Source organism: Aspergillus fijiensis (genome assembly GCF_003184825.1).
Source record: "Aspergillus fijiensis CBS 313.89 unplaced genomic scaffold BO72scaffold_11, whole genome shotgun sequence".
Lineage (NCBI taxonomy): Eukaryota > Fungi > Ascomycota > Eurotiomycetes > Eurotiales > Aspergillaceae > Aspergillus > Aspergillus fijiensis.
The window spans coordinates 51,671-68,456 of record NW_024468987.1 but is presented as its reverse complement, the minus strand read 5'-3'; the positions used below and the strand labels follow the sequence as shown (position 1 = coordinate 68,456).

General features: G+C 53.4%; 7 protein-coding genes across 7 annotated transcripts in view; 5 read left to right on the top strand and 2 right to left on the bottom strand.

Annotated features, from left to right (window-relative positions):
* Positions 1–372: 372 nt before the first annotated feature.
* irs4 lies at positions 373–1,839 on the top strand (the record flags this gene model as incomplete). Its single annotated transcript, XM_040948402.1, has 1 exon — positions 373–1,839. One exon carries the CDS (start codon positions 373–375, stop codon positions 1,837–1,839), a length of 1,467 nt encoding a protein of 488 aa, XP_040803842.1.
* A 1,230-nt stretch (positions 1,840–3,069) lies between these two features.
* BO72DRAFT_445654 (uncharacterized protein) lies at positions 3,070–3,623 on the top strand. Its single transcript, XM_040944108.1, has 3 exons — positions 3,070–3,209; positions 3,272–3,374; positions 3,537–3,623. The coding sequence occupies exons 1-2, from the start codon at positions 3,076–3,078 to the stop codon at positions 3,309–3,311; spliced, it is 174 nt and encodes a 57-aa protein (XP_040803841.1). The 5' UTR covers positions 3,070–3,075; the 3' UTR covers positions 3,312–3,374; positions 3,537–3,623.
* BO72DRAFT_22300 (uncharacterized protein) lies at positions 3,376–6,057 on the top strand. Its single transcript, XM_040939783.1, has 7 exons — positions 3,376–3,693; positions 3,746–3,956; positions 4,011–4,587; positions 4,639–4,677; positions 4,739–4,807; positions 4,860–5,119; positions 5,176–6,057. Exons 1-7 carry the CDS (start codon positions 3,657–3,659, stop codon positions 5,960–5,962), a joined length of 1,980 nt encoding a protein of 659 aa, XP_040803840.1. The 5' UTR covers positions 3,376–3,656; the 3' UTR covers positions 5,963–6,057.
* An 881-nt stretch (positions 6,058–6,938) lies between these two features.
* Positions 6,939–8,970, bottom strand: BO72DRAFT_22214 (uncharacterized protein). Its single transcript, XM_040939778.1, has 3 exons — positions 7,379–8,970; positions 7,238–7,317; positions 6,939–7,182 (listed from the first exon to the last, which is right to left on the bottom strand). Exons 1-3 carry the CDS (start codon positions 8,723–8,725, stop codon positions 6,990–6,992), a joined length of 1,620 nt encoding a protein of 539 aa, XP_040803839.1. The 5' UTR covers positions 8,726–8,970; the 3' UTR covers positions 6,939–6,989.
* A 1,090-nt stretch (positions 8,971–10,060) lies between these two features.
* On the top strand, positions 10,061–13,046 carry spb1 (rRNA methyltransferase spb1). Its single transcript, XM_040942106.1, has 4 exons — positions 10,061–10,266; positions 10,323–10,472; positions 10,547–12,257; positions 12,322–13,046. The coding sequence occupies exons 1-4, from the start codon at positions 10,249–10,251 to the stop codon at positions 12,876–12,878; spliced, it is 2,436 nt and encodes an 811-aa protein (XP_040803838.1). The 5' UTR covers positions 10,061–10,248; the 3' UTR covers positions 12,879–13,046.
* A 286-nt stretch (positions 13,047–13,332) lies between these two features.
* On the top strand, positions 13,333–15,910 carry dot1 (histone methyltransferase DOT1). The gene is made up of 2 exons (XM_040944107.1): positions 13,333–14,349; positions 14,455–15,910. The coding sequence occupies exons 1-2, from the start codon at positions 13,757–13,759 to the stop codon at positions 15,416–15,418; spliced, it is 1,557 nt and encodes a 518-aa protein (XP_040803837.1). The 5' UTR covers positions 13,333–13,756; the 3' UTR covers positions 15,419–15,910.
* The window catches only part of BO72DRAFT_445650 (ATG16 family protein), a 1,549-nt gene continuing 453 nt past the window's right edge, over positions 15,691–16,786 (bottom strand). Inside the window, exons 2-3 of the mRNA XM_040944106.1 lie at positions 16,274–16,647; positions 15,691–16,144 (exon numbers count right to left, since the gene is read on the bottom strand). Of these exons, the coding sequence (XP_040803836.1) occupies positions 15,986–16,144; positions 16,274–16,647 (533 nt within the window). The 3' untranslated portion in view covers positions 15,691–15,985. The remainder of the gene's footprint in view (positions 16,145–16,273; positions 16,648–16,786) is intronic.

Genomic DNA, 16,786 nt, shown 5'->3' with positions numbered 1-16,786 from the left:
CGATCTACTCCGTACTATTCACCTCTCTCCATTGCTCGAATGACGTTGTCGTGAGGAAGGATCCTACCAACCTAAACCAACTCGAAAGGAACGGGCAGCGGCAGTACTTCTTCTGGTCCTGACTCTCTCTCCCCCCCCCCACCCGCGCGAAACCTTGGAACGGGCATTCCTGCCTAGACATGAATGGCGAGTTCGACACCCGCTCTGGACCGCCGGCTGTCTCCCCATGTGTCCCCCAGCCAAGTGAGCAGCGCAAGCAGCACGGTGACAGCTCTTCAAGGAGCGACAGCAGCTTTTAATGCAACAAGGTCTGCAAACAGACGCCCCCCTCTTGCCAGTCACCAATCTGGTGCCCAAAAGGGATCGTTCAACATGAACTCTTATGCCTCTGAGTTAGCCTCTCTTCGCAGCAACCAATCTCCAGAGCCACCCGAGATTGGTTCAGTCAAGGACAAGATTGGCAAGTTCAGTGCATACGGACAACCTGACGGCTCCAGGGACGCTCCCCTCAAATTACCGGGGGACATAGGGAGCCTAAGACCACGTACCCCGCAGCAGATCGCCGCCCAGCTTGCGGCGGGGAGATCCACGCCTAGCAAGAAACCAGCTCCTACTCCACGCAGCAGCAGCAGCGCCAGTGTTGACCTTCCAATAAGGCCTGGCGGAGAGCGCGAAAAACCACAGCTCCTAGCACCGAAGCCTGTGTGGGCCACAGCTGCGAGCAAGGCCTCATTTGAGAAGATCTTAAAAGACGAGCAGGTCCCTCGACTCGGAGACAAGCAAATCGAGCGGAAACCTGTCAGGCCGGGTTCTGCTCTATCGGACTTTACGCAGCTGGCTGCAGCAAAGTCTCGACCACCACCAGTGCCTCGAAAACCTTGCCTGCATCCTACTAGCATCAATGTCAATCCGGCATCGGAGAAACCGAAGAACCTTCCCCGATTGCATCCAGCACTCCCTTCGGGAGATCCTATCAGGCCCGACGAAAACCCACCATCATTACCCCCGCGACCGAGCGAAGCACCATCATCATCGAGAATAGACTTGGGAGGTCATCGAGCTCTTCTGAGCAGTAGTGATGGCCGACCGCGACCCTCCAGTCCAGCCTCGGCGTCTATGTATGCGAAATCAGTGACCAACAGTACTCCGAGCCTACTTGATAGTACCTCTGAAGGAGTACTGTCAGATGCAATTGTAGCATCCTCATTAGCATCCACCCGAGCTTCACAGGAGAAGAAAAACGCCCCACCTCCACCACCCCGGCGTCGGCCCCGGTCACGTTCAATCGTGCATCTGGGCCACACCAAGAAACATGATCACCCGCAATCGTCCAGTCCTTCTACTGTGCTACGGCAGACGCTTCGACATCCCAGCAGCTCGGATGAAGACGAGGGGTATCGCCAGCATAAACACATAATACGCAAGCACCCCCACAAACATCATGAAGGTGACCGAAAGCGTTGGCGGAGTGAGGTCAGTGAAAAAGACCGGAAGAAGTACGAAGGAGTCTGGGCGGCAAACAAAGGATTGCTTGTGCCTTTGCCGTCGCAAGTCCCACCCGGCTCATTGCCCCCCGACGCGTCCGAGATGGTAGTCAACCTTGTGGTCCGCGACATCTGGTCTCGCAGCGAGCTTCCATCGCATGTCTTAGAGCAGATCTGGGACCTGGTTGATCATCAGAAGAATGGACTTTTGACCCGCGAGGAGTTTGTGGTGGGGATGTGGTTGATCGACCAGCAGCTAAAAGGGCACAAGCTCCCCGTGCGGGTCCCTGACAGCGTTTGGTTCTCCGTAAAGCGGATATCAGGGATAAGAATACATTCGCTGCCGCCGTCCTGAAACTGATCTATAGGGGAGCTTGCATTAGACCAGTAATATCTGGTTGCAGCCCTGGCTATATAGTGCAATAAATTTTGGTTAAAAAATTCGTTCAGACCTAACCGCCTAACTCTAAGACTCGATAGTCAACGCCTGGACCTACCGTACCGGACACTTTACATGTACCACACCTCCTAGGATGGTGGCGACGGCCGGCGGGACTTTGCAGCTTCTGTGATTGATAAGGCCCTTGTGCTGCAGTACTTTTGTTTAGATATCCTGCCCAGTGTCGATCGACCCAGTCTAGATCCACCACCCCATTCGGCAAAGGTTAATCCTCGGGATTTTCGCGGAGACCGGCTGCGATCGGATTGCAGGTTGGCCGGCAGTCAACAAGCAATCGCCTCTTTTCTGGCAGATGCTGGTTCATGCCATCGGCTTTGCGAGAATGCCCAGAGACTTCATTGCATTCCAGAGCCTCGACCCGACCCGCAATAATGATCGGATTTAATGTGCAAGACAACAGATTCTCACGTGACATCAGACTGGTCATTCCAGACGGTCAATGCAGCTTACCGGAACAGGAAGGAGCTTAGTCCAACTTAAATTGCCGTCGGTCGATCGATCAAATGAAAGAAATATTGGAAAAAAGAAAAAGAAAAGCACTTCAATTCACCAATTTTACACCAAATCAGTGAAAGAACCACAAATCGTGCTTCAATTCTCCGAGTTATGCTAACAATGCACAAATTGGGGAAAAGCAACAATACTTTTTTCGCCTTGTGCAAATTGACTATTTGACTAATCCACGCACTTGCTGCACGCCACTCTTGGAGGATCGTCTGTCAATGGAAGCAAATCCCGAAACACCCACGCTTCGGGATTTGAATCTATGGACCTCGAGGATGAGTAAGCCCGCCGCCGCTCATTCACTCACCAGTCCAAACCAAACCAAACTACAGCCCAGTTCGCCCGATAATGCTACTGTGTACGAGTATATCAGACCACTCTTAGGATCTGTCGATTTACCCACCCAACCTCCCCCCCGATGCGGTTGGCTACCCCGGAAAGCTCCTGGATGGTTATTTCTGCGTGTTTCCCGTCTCATTCTCCCCAGTAGTCCTCGAGTTATGCGCTCCGGGAAAACCTCTATTTAGATCGTGGGTGATGGTAGCACGCCCTGCGGCCGTTGCATGATCTTCCTACCATTTACTCATACTACCCGCTGCAGCTGTGTGTCTCCAGTTCACACCCAAAATGGCCCTGGACGATTCCCAGCAGCCGTACCAAGATGATGGAGTTACGGCAGTTACACAGCCTAGAGCTTCCAAGCCCGCGGTTGTCCGCAAGAAATTTGCAAAGCCTCCAGTCAAAGTAGCGTGTCTTGCGTGGTAAGTGGCGTCGCATCCACCTGGAACTTTGTGCAAGCACTGAGCTTGGTTGTTGTTGCAAGCGACTTGGAATCTTCTCGTCTTGCCGTTCATTGCGACTGATTGATTGTCTATCTCAGTCGTGCTTCCAGAACGAGATGCGATGGTCAAGACCCCTGTACAAACGTATGTATTCTCCCCTCCACAATTCGCAGTTTTCCAGGCCATAGCCTTCATCTCAAGGAGACACATTGTGCCTTGCTCTGTTACTTCAGCCTTCCATGATGGCTCCCTAGACATCCGCAGCGTCTCGCCAAAGTATATGCTGATTTGATCGTGGTGGCAAAGTGTCTTAGCAAAAAGCGAAAGTGCTCCTACCTACCCAGTAAACGAGGAGGTCCTCGGAAAAAGAAGAAGCCCTCGATTCCTTCAGACGAGGCTGTTCAGCAAGATGATGAGCAGAGCGCCATGATCACCCCGCCGTCCTCTGGGTTCAATGATGATTGTAAGCAAGCTGACCCAAGATTGCCAGTTCCTCCCAGCTAACGACGATTCAGCGCCGGAAATGTTCGGCCAGATTGACGTATTGTCAATTCCGGGGGCGGGACTCAGAAGCTTGGACTTCCCTTCGGATGTGCACTCGATGTTCACAGATCTGTTCGTCCCTAATGGCGAGAACAGTATCCCAGTACAGATGGAACCGACCCCTTCGCCATCGAATGTCCCCTCGCAGTCTTTGGTCAGAACTTATGGCAGTGAAATAGAGATGTGAGTAACCATCATTTGAAGCGAGCTTATTACGTCCTCTGACTTCGAAAACAGCTTGAATGCTTACTACGAGTTTGTTCATAATTATTTTCCTATACTTCCGCCGAGATTCGCTCCTCGCGTTCCGGATCGACCTTTGGACGGCGTTGGTTCATTCACAGAGTCCCCTTCAGAAGAACCTGTGATACCTTACCGGCCTCGATCCCCTCTCAGCTGTGCAATTTCAGCTATATTAGCCTTAGTGCCGCATCCGAACGATATTGAATCGTCTAGCCCCGCCTCTGTGGTCCGCCGCCGAACATACGCTCAGATGTTTGCGCAAATGGCGAATCTAAATATCGAGACCGACTGCGAGCTGCAAGCCTCGACCACTGATCCTGCACTGGCGCTGTCCAACGACCGACCTCTTATTGACCGAGCTGCTTTCCATCCTCAAGCGCCCGTGGAGCTTGAGAGCATTCTAGCACTTTTGGTCCTTTCAGTCTACGAGTACACTCAACGGGGAAACCTGTTGAAAATGCGGTATCGTGCCGGTCAAGCCTTGTCTATAGCTTTGGATATGTCTCTGCATTCACTCAGCGACGATTACGATGAGTTTTCTGAAGCTCGGAGAAGAGCTTGGTGGATGACGGTGAGAAGTTCGTACTCTGGTTCTATGGCATTGGTGTCTGACTCTCAGTAGTACTATTGTGTCCTCCAAGGTTCCATTGTTAGCGCCACGGTAAGTTCACTGAAGAGTTATGCATGTCCTTCGAGGAAGTGGCTAACACGCGGGTTCTCAGCCGCTCTCCATCGTCGCCAACGATCCCCAATTTGTCACGCCATATCCACGCTTCGCTGCCGACCCCGATGTGAGTCAACCCAATTTCTTGGTAGCACTTCGATCTCTGACGCTTTTTGCAGGGCTGGTCCGTCTTGATTCAGGCTCAGCAGGTGCTCGTATCGGCAACCCAATTCGTCGTCGACCTCAACAAATGCGTCTCAAGCAGAACGAACATGCAGTACATCTTTGAAAGAATGCAACAACTCGATTCATGGGCCAGCTCCGCATTAGCACAGTCAAACTTACTCCCCATAGTTCCGCAGACCATGTCTTGTCGAGGAGATTTGGAGTCCATAACAGCTCAAAGTATACGCGCGATCTCGCGCATCAAGCTGTCAAGGTGAGGGTCAAACCTCGCACATCGAGATTTCACGCCCGTGCTAACCAACATTGTAGCGCACAAATCAAGATCCACCGCTTCAGAGCATTCTCAGATATACCCATTTTCATCAAGAAGCACTGCGATCTAACCGCAGCCACCACCACCACCACCACAAACTCCATACCAATTGAGACCATCGAAAGCCCAGCGACCCAAGACAGCATCACCCGGGTTGGTTGCGCCTGCAGCAGTCTCGACATGTTCCAGCAGTCCTCATCCGACTATACCCCTTCCTCCGCATCCTCCACCTCGTCAGATTTCTCCTCCTTACCACCTCAGTACTCATTCACCAACGAGTTCCCATACAGCAGCCAACACTCGGCCAAAATCTGTCTCCGGGCCTCTCTCCTGATCTCGCAGATGTTCCACTGTCTCCCGATCCCGCAGCCGCTGCTCTCGGACGATCACCAACCATCCCCACCGGGCCTCCAGCAGCTGCTACCGAGCCAACTTCCCCGCACTATGCCGTCGTTCGCATGCTGTCTCATGCAAGGCAGCTACGCCATGCTGATGATCTTCTACAAGGCCCGCGTCGAGAAACAAATGACCCCACCGGACTACGGCGGCGGCGGCGGCGGCGGCAGCAGCCCGTCCGATCGACTCATCGAGGAGATCCGACAGGGACTGGAACGGATCATCGCCGCGGCGACCAATTACGCGATTGCTTTCGAGGCGCTGGACGGCATGAGAGGTACGCATAACCCCTACTTAACGCCCCGGGCCCGGCGACCGTGCCTTCGCGCTAACAAACTCCTAGATGAAATCGAAGGTGCATACCACACGGCGTTTATTCAAGCATGAAGAGAGAGTCCAAATCTTTTCCTTTCAACACAACCCCTATCTAATTCCTCCCGTACATACATACACCCTTCTCCCCCGCCTCAAACCTAATGAGATCCCTTTATCTACATACCTTCTGTAGAGTTTTCTTTTCGTTTCTCTCTCTCCCCCCCCCTCTTCAACTTCAAAAAGCAAAGGAAACGAATTCTGCATGCCCTGGCGTTATAAACGAGTCCGGATATATGCGTGGACTGGCCTAGTGTATGGGTTTTGGGTTTTGAATCAAGCAATCCAAGCAATCCAAGCAATTTATTTATCTTACCTTGTATCTTCTGTTGAGAAAGCATTTAATGAACTCAAATTCTAGGATTTTCGTCTAGATGTGTTGCTGGTTTGACTATCGTGGAAATGCGGTGCACAGCGATTTTGCAATATCCAGTGTTCGTAGATGATACTACTACTTACTTACCATCCATACAACCCTATACATATACCTCATACCTCATACCTCATACCTTACACCCCGAACCAAACCAAAACAATCAACTCCAAACCAAGACTCAAGTCTCGAGGATCGAGAACCGGATATATTCCACAAGGATCTCCAACTCAAACTCAAATAATAGATTCCTTGAAGCTAAAAACAAGATATTTCTATATTCACAAAACCCGCTCGCTTATTTTCAAACAGCAGCAGAAAAAACCCCCGTAGCGTAAAAAAATGATGTTGTGCTACGGGGCGGCTACAATTTCGACCGGATCCCCTCCAACCGGAACTTCACATCCTTCAGAACCTTACTGGAGGGTTTCCATTCGTCGAACTGTTGGAGCAGTTCCATGGTTTCGGCCGTCAGCTCGCGGCGGACGTACTCCTCCTCGAGGAGGCCGCGCATGGCGAAGGGGAGGATGTACGGGTTGGCGGGGGAAGGGGGTTGCGTGCGTTTGATGCTGAGGAGGGTTTTGGTGGTGGCTGTTGTTGTGAGCGGGAGGGCGGTGGTTTGGAGGGCGAATTGGATAGCGAGGCTGTTTTTCCTCGAGGGTCAGCATTTCACTTGTTGCTTGTTGTTTGTTTGGGGGAGTGCAGAACGTACCGGTAGACTGCGGGGTCGTCGTAGAGGCGGGAGTGGCCTTCGCCGGTGTAGAGACTTCCTGCTAACGGGGAGCTGAGTTCGCGGATGAGGCCGTGGTCTGCAATGCCGAGGTTGCGAAGCTTCAGGACGAAGCCGACTAGGTGTGAAAGACTGAGAGTGGTCAGTGTATGCTGAAGTGATTGAGGGTCAGTGGGTGGTGGCATACAAGCTCGGAGCGTGGACCCTGCCGTCGACAAAGGCTGCGCGGTAGATATACGGATGGGTCACAGGGGTGAATAGTGAGGACTAAAGCGTAATTAGACTCGTTAATAACTGGAGCATCAAACAGCGTTAGAAGGTTGCATACCTCCAAGGAAACCAACTGATCGTCAATGCTGCCAATGTACGATATTCGCACCCCAAAATCTAAGCATGTGCGCAATGCCGCTTCATAATCCCTCGAAACCTGACTGTAGGGCAGGGCAAATTCGAAGAGCTCGCCCGCTGAACCACTAATCCATCGAGATCTGTAGTCGGTGAACGGGCCCAGATTGACGCCCGCCATGGCGCATATACCGACACGGGATGCATTGATGCAGCCAAAGGATATCAACTTAGCAACGAGCATGATTGCCACCGGAACGCCCTGGCTGTGACATGCAATCAGAATGAAGTCCGCCGTTCGGATCTCCTCCATCCAGTTTAGTAGCAGCTTCCATAACAGTTCCACGCGCTCGGCTATACGGCCCTCGCCTTCCAAGGCAATTTTGCCTACGTCGCATTTGTAGCCAAAGTCCTCTGCCCACTTGTGTATGGCTTCAGCTGCCATTGTTGAGAATCTGATCGACGTTCCGGTTGGCTGTCCGAGAACACTCCGTATCAGAGGAGCCGGAAAATACCCGTGTACACCTATGGCGAGTGCCTTCTTGATATGCGGCGGATCCCGGACCATGTAAACATGCTTGTTGTCGGCTTGTTTGTTATAATGCAAGTAGCGCCCTATCGTCTGGAGTATGCCCGGCTTCTCTTCCAAGGCAAATGTGTCCTCGAACCGCGGAAGCACTTGGTTCGGTAGGACCTTCTGGAGTTGTTTTGTTGCTACAGTCTCAGACGGCCCTTGGCTTGGAGCGTTGACATCTGCTTCGGCTCGTGCGGTAGCTTTGTCAAGTAGATTAGCAGTACTCTTAGAAGCCTTAGCTTTGACGCTTCCTTTCTTCACCACCGCCACCCTAGGCTCATTCTCAGGCTCAGGTTCCACGGCAGGCTTCTTCGATGGCTCTTGAGTCATGGAGGCTTCGGCTACCTGGGCATCTTGCGACTTGCCGGGTTCGGAATCCTTCGAAGCATCTCTAAACCAGAAGCTCCACCCGGAAGCCTTTGTGTTCGGATCTAGTGGTTTAACTGGGCCATCTACCTCCCCTTGCATCTCATGCTCTTGGCTCGGTTCAGGTGCTGCATGCGGGACAGAAGATGTGGGTGTGTCGGTTCCACTGGAGGGTTCGATGGGAGTATTTTCCGGGGTCTTTGAGGCGGACGAGCCATACCACATCTGAAGCCAAGACCGCTTCTGGGCTGTCCCAGAGACCTCAGATGTTTCGGCGGACTGCTCCTGGTCTGCTTCTGTTTCTGCTACTGTTGGATTTTGGTCTTCTATCGTCCTTTCTTCCTCTTTGTTGTCTGGTGTTTCCGATGGTGGCTCCTCTGGCTTCGCCATTTGGTCTTGTGGGCCAGATCTATCAGCTGTCGATGATCCATAGAGCCACGAAAACCATCCGCCTGCTTGGGAGCCAGACTGTACACCGGAGTCTACACCTGCAGCACTGTCGCCCGCGACAGCAGTCGTGGGGGCTGTGTTTGACGGTTCGTTGCGCGTACCCTCCGCCACAGCTGAGCCTCTGTCACTGGGTGCAACCTCCTCGACTGGATTCGCTGCCACTGTAGTACGATCTGATCGGGCGTCGTCTGCCGGAGTCGACGCAGTACCATCTGAAGCTATATTGACTATGGTTGTTGTAGCGCTGGCGGGGAGGGAGCGGCTAGATGCAGTATCCTTTCGAGTCAACTGGAGAGATGGATGGCGAGACTGCCTGGGGGCCACGCTCAGTTGGGAAGTTGACGAGGAGGTGAGTCGCGGGGGTGTTGGGGAGATGTTCTGGGCGGCGGAAATGCTCTCACGGGCAACCTCGGTAACCGGGGCGGCTTTAGATGCTCTTGAAACGGCCGGCCATGCAGTTGGGTACCAGCTCTGTGTCTAGGAGAGAGGCAGATATCAGCTACACCAGCCATGGCCCCATAGTTGTTCCGGCAACGCTATGGGGAAATCCGAGACTCACCACACCGCTTCCTCTCTTTTGCGCACGAGCACGTTGTTTGGCTGTGGAACCGGAGACCGCACTGTCATTCGAGGATGTAGTCGAACGGGCATCCGCGCCTGGCGGGCTGGGCTTTACTCTCTTACGAGATCCCATGGATGGCATGGAAGTTTAACAGTGGCATCACCAAAGACGTGGGGTGGGAGGGTGTATGAAATCGATATATTGCGGGTTAAGTGGTAGGGGGTGGTGGGTGGGGATCGAAGCATAAAGAAGCCTTCTTGTTGGAAAAGGGTGGGCACGAGGCCTTCGTACTGTAAGTAAGTATGGAAGATGAAAGACCTAGCAGGCTAATACTAGTAAATCTAGTAGCGAGAAGTGATGTCTGCTGGAAGGGGGGAAGGTTGAGGATGAGAAGTGATTTGGTTGGGGGTCGAGTTGTTCTCAAGGCCGAGGGGCGATTGGCCTGCAACTCCTCCTTCCCTCCGTAATAACAGTCAGTGGAAGTACTGTATTCCGTACTCCGTATACTATCAGTTACAGTACGGTGATATCACGTCACATGCTGACCGTCTCTTTGTTGCGTCCTCAGGCACGGAAGCAGAGACAAACGCATCAAACAGCAAACAGCAAACTCACATGTGGCTCAGTCCCGCACCGCCACATCCAAAGACCAGAAAGGGGAAATTTTTTATTGTACTGTAAGTTTCGGGGCGGACTGTGGAGAACATTTGAAAGGCCTGGCTCAGCTGGCTGGCTGACTCGATCCATTCAAGCCCGCCCGATAACTTTTTTTTCCCGTGCATAGAGAGAAAGCAAGTTACTCCAACCAACCCTTTCTTTCTCTCTCTTTACCAACTCTTTCTTTTTATTTCGCCAGTCCGGGTCTTGACGTCGAGACTTTCTCGACCACCCGCTTATCACAATGGCGATTCAAAAGAAGGTATTGTGGAATCCCACCGCGTCTCCAGTGAAGCAATTTGGACTGACAACAACCAGCACGGTAAAGGTCGTTTGGATAAGTGGTATCGCCTTGCGAAGGAAAAGGGATACAGAGCTAGATCTGCGTTCAAGTTGGTCCAGCTCAACAAGAAGTATGGTTTCTTGCAGAAGAGCAAGGTCCTCATCGATCTTTGCGCGGCGCCCGGTGTAAGTAACCAACCTACGGAATATCTTCGATTCGGTTTCTATTGGGCCGTTGAATCTGACTCTCTCCTCCATAGGGTTGGTGTCAAGTCGCTGCAGAATGTATGCCCGCCCAGAGTATCATCGTCGGTGTCGATCTTGCTCCCATCAAGCCTATTCCCCGTGTGATCTCGTTCCAAGCCGACATCACGACCGACAAGTGTCGCGCCACCCTTAGACAACACCTGAAGCACTGGAAGGCGGATACGGTCCTTCACGATGGTGCCCCCAACGTCGGTACGGCGTGGGCGCAGGATGCCTTCTCCCAGTCCGAGCTAGTGCTGCAGTCCATGAAGCTGGCGACCGAGTTCTTGGCCGAGGGCGGTACATTCGTGACCAAGGTTTTCCGGTCGAAGGATTACAACCCCCTGCTGTGGGTCTTCAAGCAGCTCTTCACCTCGGTCGAGGCGACGAAGCCCCCCTCTTCCCGAAATGTGTCGGCCGAAATCTTCGTCGTCTGCCGCGGCTACAAGGCCCCCAAGCACCTGGACCCCAAGTTCCTCGACCCTAAGCACGTCTTCGCCGAGCTCGCGGACCCGACCCCCAACAACGAGGCCAAGGTCTTCAACCCGGAGAAGAAGAAGAGAAAGAGAGAAGGTTACGAAGAGGGCGACTACACACAGTTCAAGGAATGCTCGGTCTCGGAGTTCATCAACACCACCGACCCGATCGCCATTCTCGGTTCATACAACAAGCTCAGCTTCACACAGACCCCCGGTGGAGATCTCGCGCTCGCCACCTTGGATCGACTAGAGGAGACCACAGACGAGATCCGCAAATGCTGTGATGATTTGAAGGTCCTGGGTAAGAAGGAATTCCGGAACTTGCTCAAATGGCGTCTCAAGGTCCGGGAGAAGTTCGGCCTCGTCACGAAGAAGGGACAGCAGCAGAAGGGCGAAGAGGCCGAAGAAGTTGCGGAGATCGCCCCCATGGATGAGGAGCTGGCTATCCAGGAAGAACTGCTCCGACTCCGCGAGAAGGAAACGTCCAAGATGAAGAGGGAAAGACGCAAGGAGAACGAGAAGAAGCGCAAGGAAATTGTCCGTATGCAGATGCACATGACGACGCCCATGGACATCGGTATGGAACAGCTGGGACCCGGCGGAGACGATGCAACCTTCTCCATCAAGCCTGTCGACCGGAATAATGCCCGTGATGTCATCGCAGCTGGCAAGGAGGCTACGATCGAAAGCGACAGCGAGGGCAGTGACGACGAATCCGATATAGAGGAGAGCGACGAAGAGGGCGACCGCCTTGAGCGCGAACTGGACACTTTGTATGAGCGATACCAGGAGCGCAAGGAGGATAAGGACACTAAGCTGCGGGCCAAGAAAGCTAGAAAGGGCTACGAGGCTGACGAATGGGATGGCTTCTCGGATGAGAACAAGGGAGATAGCGACGATGAAGAAGAGGAGGAGACTAGTGCTGCGGTAAATGGCGTGCAAGCACCGAAGTCTGGATCGCTTTCCAACCACGCCGCGCTATTCTTTGACCAGGACATGTTCGAAGGTCTCGAGGATATCGATGATGTGGAAGACGAGGAAGAGGAGGAAGAAGACGATGATGAAGAGGAAGATGAAGAAGATGAAGAGGATGACTCTGAGGAGGATTCTGAGGAGGAAAGTGCTGTTGAGGTCGACAACCGTCGTAAGGCCAAGCAAGCCAAGAACTCGAAGCAGAAGGCCGAAGACTCCGAGGATGAGGAGCCTGTTCAGCTCGAGGACCCGCGGAAGGCCAATGGACAGCTTGGTAAGTCTACAGATTCATGTCTACTGTCTGTCAAGGCTATGAAGACTAACATGTACACTACTAGACATCGATATCATCACCGCAGAGGCCATGGCTCTGGCGCAACAGATGGCTACGGGTGAAAAGAAACAGAATGACGTGGTTGACGACGGGTTCAACCGCTACGCCTTTCGGGATGTCGACGGTCTGCCGGAGTGGTTCCTTGACGATGAGGGCAAGCACAGTGCCCCGAACCGCCCCATCACCAAGGCGGCAGCTGCCGCCATCAAGGAGAAGTGGCGTGCTATCAACGCTCGCCCTATCAAGAAGGTGATGGAGGCCAAGGGCCGGAAGAAGTTCAAGGCTGCCCAGCGGTTGGAGAAGTTGCGCAAGAAGTCCGCCTTGTTGGCGGATGACGAGGCTCTGAGTGAGAGAGACAAGGCGCAATCGATTGCGAAACTGATGGCGCGTGCCACGAAGAAGAAGCCCAAGACGCAAGTGAAGCTGGTGGTGGCCAAGGGTGCCAACCGGGGTATCTCGGGTCGTCCCAAGGGTGTCAAGGGTCGGTACAAGATCGTGGATTCCCGTATGAAGAAGGATATCCGGGCGCAGAAGCGGGTTGCGAAGAAGAAGCAGAAATAGAAGCGCCGAGGGATTGTGTAATGGTGCACAAAATGATGGTTGTTCGCAGTCTGGATTCTTGTAAATACCCTCCCTCAAAATCTCACGATACCTACTGTTGTGCATTTGTTTTGCATGTGTTACTGGGAAGGTGTGTATTTACTGCACTATATGTAGTCGATAAAGAGCACACCCACCTTGTCTTGTTTGTTTTAAGGTGAGGTGAAACAGAAACCCATAGAGATGCAGAGATGCAGAGATGCAGACTAGACTGACTCGTATCTCACTACTATATTCTTTCACGCTAAGGGAAGGGTGCAGCTGAGAGGATCGGATCCGAAGTGGCGGGCGGCAACTGGCATCGGACGGTGTCTTGGCGGACTCGAGGGAAGGAAGAAGGAAGAAGCATCGAGGATCGGGTCCGGTCCTCCTCATCACCGCCCACCTCTTCTGGATATCATTTTCGAGCACCTCCTCCTAAGTTACTGGAGTTAATCGGCTCCGCGGGTTTTTTTTTTTTTTATTCCCTTCCTCTTTCTCTCTCTCCCTCTTCGCTGCCCACCCGCCGCCCGCCGCCCGCCGTCAACCCGCTTTGTTTTGTACGGCAACCTTACATTCTGCATACTATTCTTCGCATCATTTACATACTTACACTACACTACCATACACTCTTTACTTCTTGTCCTTTTTGCTTTGGGGAAAAGTCCCCCGTACATATGTTGTACCTCGTATCATAAGTTGTCTTTTACTACCCCCTCCCCCCCTTTTACACTTGTATAGTCAATACTTGCATTCACCGTTCACCGTATTTCTTGCATCATATCACCTTCTCCCGCTCTCATACAAAAAAGTGCGACTGCGACCCGCCCGCCCGCCCGCCTCCTGCCCCTCCAACCCTCATGGGATTTTTCGACCACCTCCAAAAAGGAGGGGCCTTCTCACTGCAGCCCAAGAAGCCTCAGATTCGCAAAGTCGTCCAGACCCGAACCGCTCCTCCTACCTCCCGCTCTCCCTCGCACACGCCAGGACACAATCCCTCCCCGCGGACGCCATCCGTCCAGCTCAAAACTCGAGAAGCGTCTGGCAGTCGGTCCGTCTCGAGGGATCGCAACGATCTCCCTTCCTCATCCTCGAAGCGCCGGCATGGCACCCCCATCCAAGGCAATCGCAAGCGTCAAACCCCCGAATTGCGCCTCTCCAGCGATGATGACGCCAGCAGCGACTCTGATACTTCATCCTTCGAGGTCCGTAAACGGGCCCGGACGGGCGACAGCGCGGAGCCGGACCCTCACCGGCGCGTGCGCTCACTGAAGGCTTTCGTCGAGGACAACGGCAGCAGTGGTGGTGGTGGTGGTCCCAGACGGCTGCCCATGATCCATGCGGCGGAGATCACCTCGGCCCAGAAGGAAGGGAATTTCAAGCCGGCGTTTGGAGCGTCGAGGCCATTGCCAGAGATTTCCCTGCAGTATCCGAGTAACTCTCCGAAGGAAAGGTATGAGAACTTCCATCAGGTTCTTTCCTCGAATTTTCTGCTTTTCGTCCCATGTTTTGCGTTTCGTCTGAATGTCGGCCTAACATGATTTTTTCCGGCCTGTAGGTATAAACTTGTCGTTCCCCGCGACAACGACGATTTCAAACCCATCGACGATATCGTTCAAGTCATCGAGATTGTGGCTCAGAACTTCATCCCGGAAGACGAGGTGGGCGAGTTTGACGATGAGACGAATGGGATCAAGCGCCGACTCCGGCGAGCCCTGGCGCAATCGTCCGAAGCGCAGTTGCGGGAAACGGTGGCCGACTATAACCATGCTATTACACGATTGAGGCGCAACGGGAGCATTGCCAAGAAACTCGATTCGATGGGCCGTCTCAATTTGCCGCTGGTGGAGAGAATCTTGAACCAGATCTACTCGCGAACCGTCTCGCCTCGGGTCGAATCACTGCGGCAGTATGAAAACGGGACGGACAACGTTTATGGGGAGCTGCTTCCTCGATTTATTAGCACCATCTTCAAGGAGACGGGCTTGAAGTCTGGCCAGGTCTTTGTGGATTTAGGTTCTGGCGTGGGCAATGTGGTTTTGCAGGCAGCGCTGGAGATAGGGTGCGAAAGTTGGGGCTGTGAGATGATGCAGAATGCCTGTGAGCTCGCGGAACTCCAACAAGCGGAGTTCCGCGCGAGATGCCGGCTATGGGGCATTGCCCCCGGGAAAACGCACTTGATCCGCGGCGACTTCTTGAAGCAGCAAAGCATCGTCGATGTTCTGAAGCGGGCGGACGTCGTCCTGATCAATAACCAGGCGTTCACCCCCCAGCTGAACAACGAGCTGATCAACCATTTCCTGGACATGAAGGAGGGCTGTCAGATTGTGTCACTTAAGTCGTTTGTCCCGGCGGGCCACAAGATTCAAGCCCGCAACCTCAATTCGCCCATCAACCTGCTCACAGTCAAACAACGAAATTACTGGTCCAATAGCGTCAGCTGGACCGACGTTGGCGGCACATATTTCATCGCCAGGAAGGATAGTTCCCAGCTGAAGGCCTTTGTTGAAAGCCAAGGGTGAATGGTTCTTGGCCTAGCTGCAACAAACGGGTGCATGATTGTCACGGCAACTCTTGGGTAACGACCGCGATGATTTTTTTCTTGTATCGATGGCTCCCTGGACACACGTGATATATATGTCCATTTTTTTTTCTACATAGTTTTCATTTTTCCAGATCCCTCCTTGGTGTCCCTGAGTTCGATTTTGGGAGGAATACTCCGGGGCTCCAGGCATGATACCACCTTTTTTTTTTCTCTTCGGACCGGCATCTATACTAAACCAGCGCTTTGCTATTTTTCATCCATCGTCAGTTTCATTTTCCGCTCTTGGTCCAGGTTGGGTATTTAGGCCATCGCGCGTGAGCCTGGATCTGTCTCTCTGGACCAACTGCTACTGTGAATAACTAGTTCATGGGTATCATTGTGCATAGAAAGCTCTGACACATATCCTAAAGAAATCCCGCCCAGCCCGATGCTTGGGTACGGGGGAAATGATCAAAGCAGAAACTCTTCTGGCAGCGTGAAATAAGGAAATCTCCCACCCTGTAATGTCCGCGTCCCTCCCCCATAACCTCTGGGGCGTCTAGATCTACGAGAACCTCGAATTCGCATTCATGGCATCCGCCTCCTGCCCGACCTTGGCCATCCAGCGATCCACCAGGTCCTGGTTTTCTTGCTGGAACCGCGCAGACCGCTCCTCGGCCATATTCAGTTGGAGATTCAGCGACGCCATCTCGTCTTGGAAATCCTGTAGCCACCACCCCCGCATAGGTCAGTCAGTCAGTCAGTTGGTTGAAGGCTCAACATCCCACCCCCCCCCCCCCCCTGGTCCTAAAAACAAACCAACCAAGTAATAGGGTGAGTGCAGCAACCATACCTCCAACAACTTCGCCTTCCCCCGCAACTCCTCATCCCGATCCTTCAACCGCATCTGCAGATGCGCGACCTCCTGCTCGAACCCCTGGAGGCGTCGCCCGTCCTGGGCGTGGCGCTTGCGAAGCCGCTCCAGCTCCGCCGTCATCCGGGTGAGCTGGGCCTGCAGCTCCGAGCGGGATCGTTGCGCCGCGGCGAGCGACGCGAGGAGGGTTTCTTGTTCTTGTTGCGGGGCGGGTGGTGTTGGTGCGGATGGGGCTGGGGGAGGGACATGGTGTTTTGTGGTTGTGGTCGCACGCGGACCTTCACCCGCTGGAGTTTGTAGGCTGGTGGTGGTGGCGGTGGTGGTGGATGCGGTTCGGTCGGCGAGTTGGGTATCTTTGGTTTGTTTGGGGTTAGATTTGCGGGGAATTCACTACTTTTTTGGGGGGGGGGGGGGGGGGGCGGTCGGCGAGTTGGGTATCTTTGGTTTGTTTGGGGTTAGATTTGCGGGGAATTCACTACTTTTTTGGGGGGG

What these genes read in the sequence shown, in the direction of transcription:
- dot1 (XM_040944107.1), top strand. Translation starts at nt 13,757, where the DNA reads ATGGGATTTTTCGACCACCTCCAAAAAGGAGGGGCCTTCTCACTGCAG. An exon ending in AGTAACTCTCCGAAGGAAAG is followed by an intron (nt 14,350 to 14,454) that starts GTATGAGAACTT and finishes TCCGGCCTGTAG; the next exon opens with GTATAAACTTGTCGTTCCCC.
- spb1 (XM_040942106.1), top strand. An exon ending in ATCTTTGCGCGGCGCCCGGT is followed by an intron (nt 10,473 to 10,546) that starts GTAAGTAACCAA and finishes TCTCCTCCATAG; the next exon opens with GGTTGGTGTCAAGTCGCTGC. An exon ending in GAAGGCCAATGGACAGCTTG is followed by an intron (nt 12,258 to 12,321) that starts GTAAGTCTACAG and finishes GTACACTACTAG; the next exon opens with ACATCGATATCATCACCGCA.
- BO72DRAFT_445654 (XM_040944108.1), top strand. Translation starts at nt 3,076, where the DNA reads ATGGCCCTGGACGATTCCCAGCAGCCGTACCAAGATGATGGAGTTACG. An exon ending in AAAGTAGCGTGTCTTGCGTG is followed by an intron (nt 3,210 to 3,271) that starts GTAAGTGGCGTC and finishes TGTTGTTGCAAG; the next exon opens with CGACTTGGAATCTTCTCGTC.
- BO72DRAFT_22214 (XM_040939778.1), bottom strand. Translation starts at nt 8,725, where the DNA reads ATGGCGAAGCCAGAGGAGCCACCATCGGAAACACCAGACAACAAAGAG. An exon ending in ATCAGTTGGTTTCCTTGGAG is followed by an intron (nt 7,318 to 7,378) that starts GTATGCAACCTT and finishes ATTACGCTTTAG; the next exon opens with TCCTCACTATTCACCCCTGT. An exon ending in AGGGTCCACGCTCCGAGCTT is followed by an intron (nt 7,183 to 7,237) that starts GTATGCCACCAC and finishes GACCACTCTCAG; the next exon opens with TCTTTCACACCTAGTCGGCT.
- BO72DRAFT_22300 (XM_040939783.1), top strand. Translation starts at nt 3,657, where the DNA reads ATGATCACCCCGCCGTCCTCTGGGTTCAATGATGATT. An exon ending in GTTCCATTGTTAGCGCCACG is followed by an intron (nt 4,678 to 4,738) that starts GTAAGTTCACTG and finishes GCGGGTTCTCAG; the next exon opens with CCGCTCTCCATCGTCGCCAA. An exon ending in GCTTCGCTGCCGACCCCGAT is followed by an intron (nt 4,808 to 4,859) that starts GTGAGTCAACCC and finishes CGCTTTTTGCAG; the next exon opens with GGCTGGTCCGTCTTGATTCA.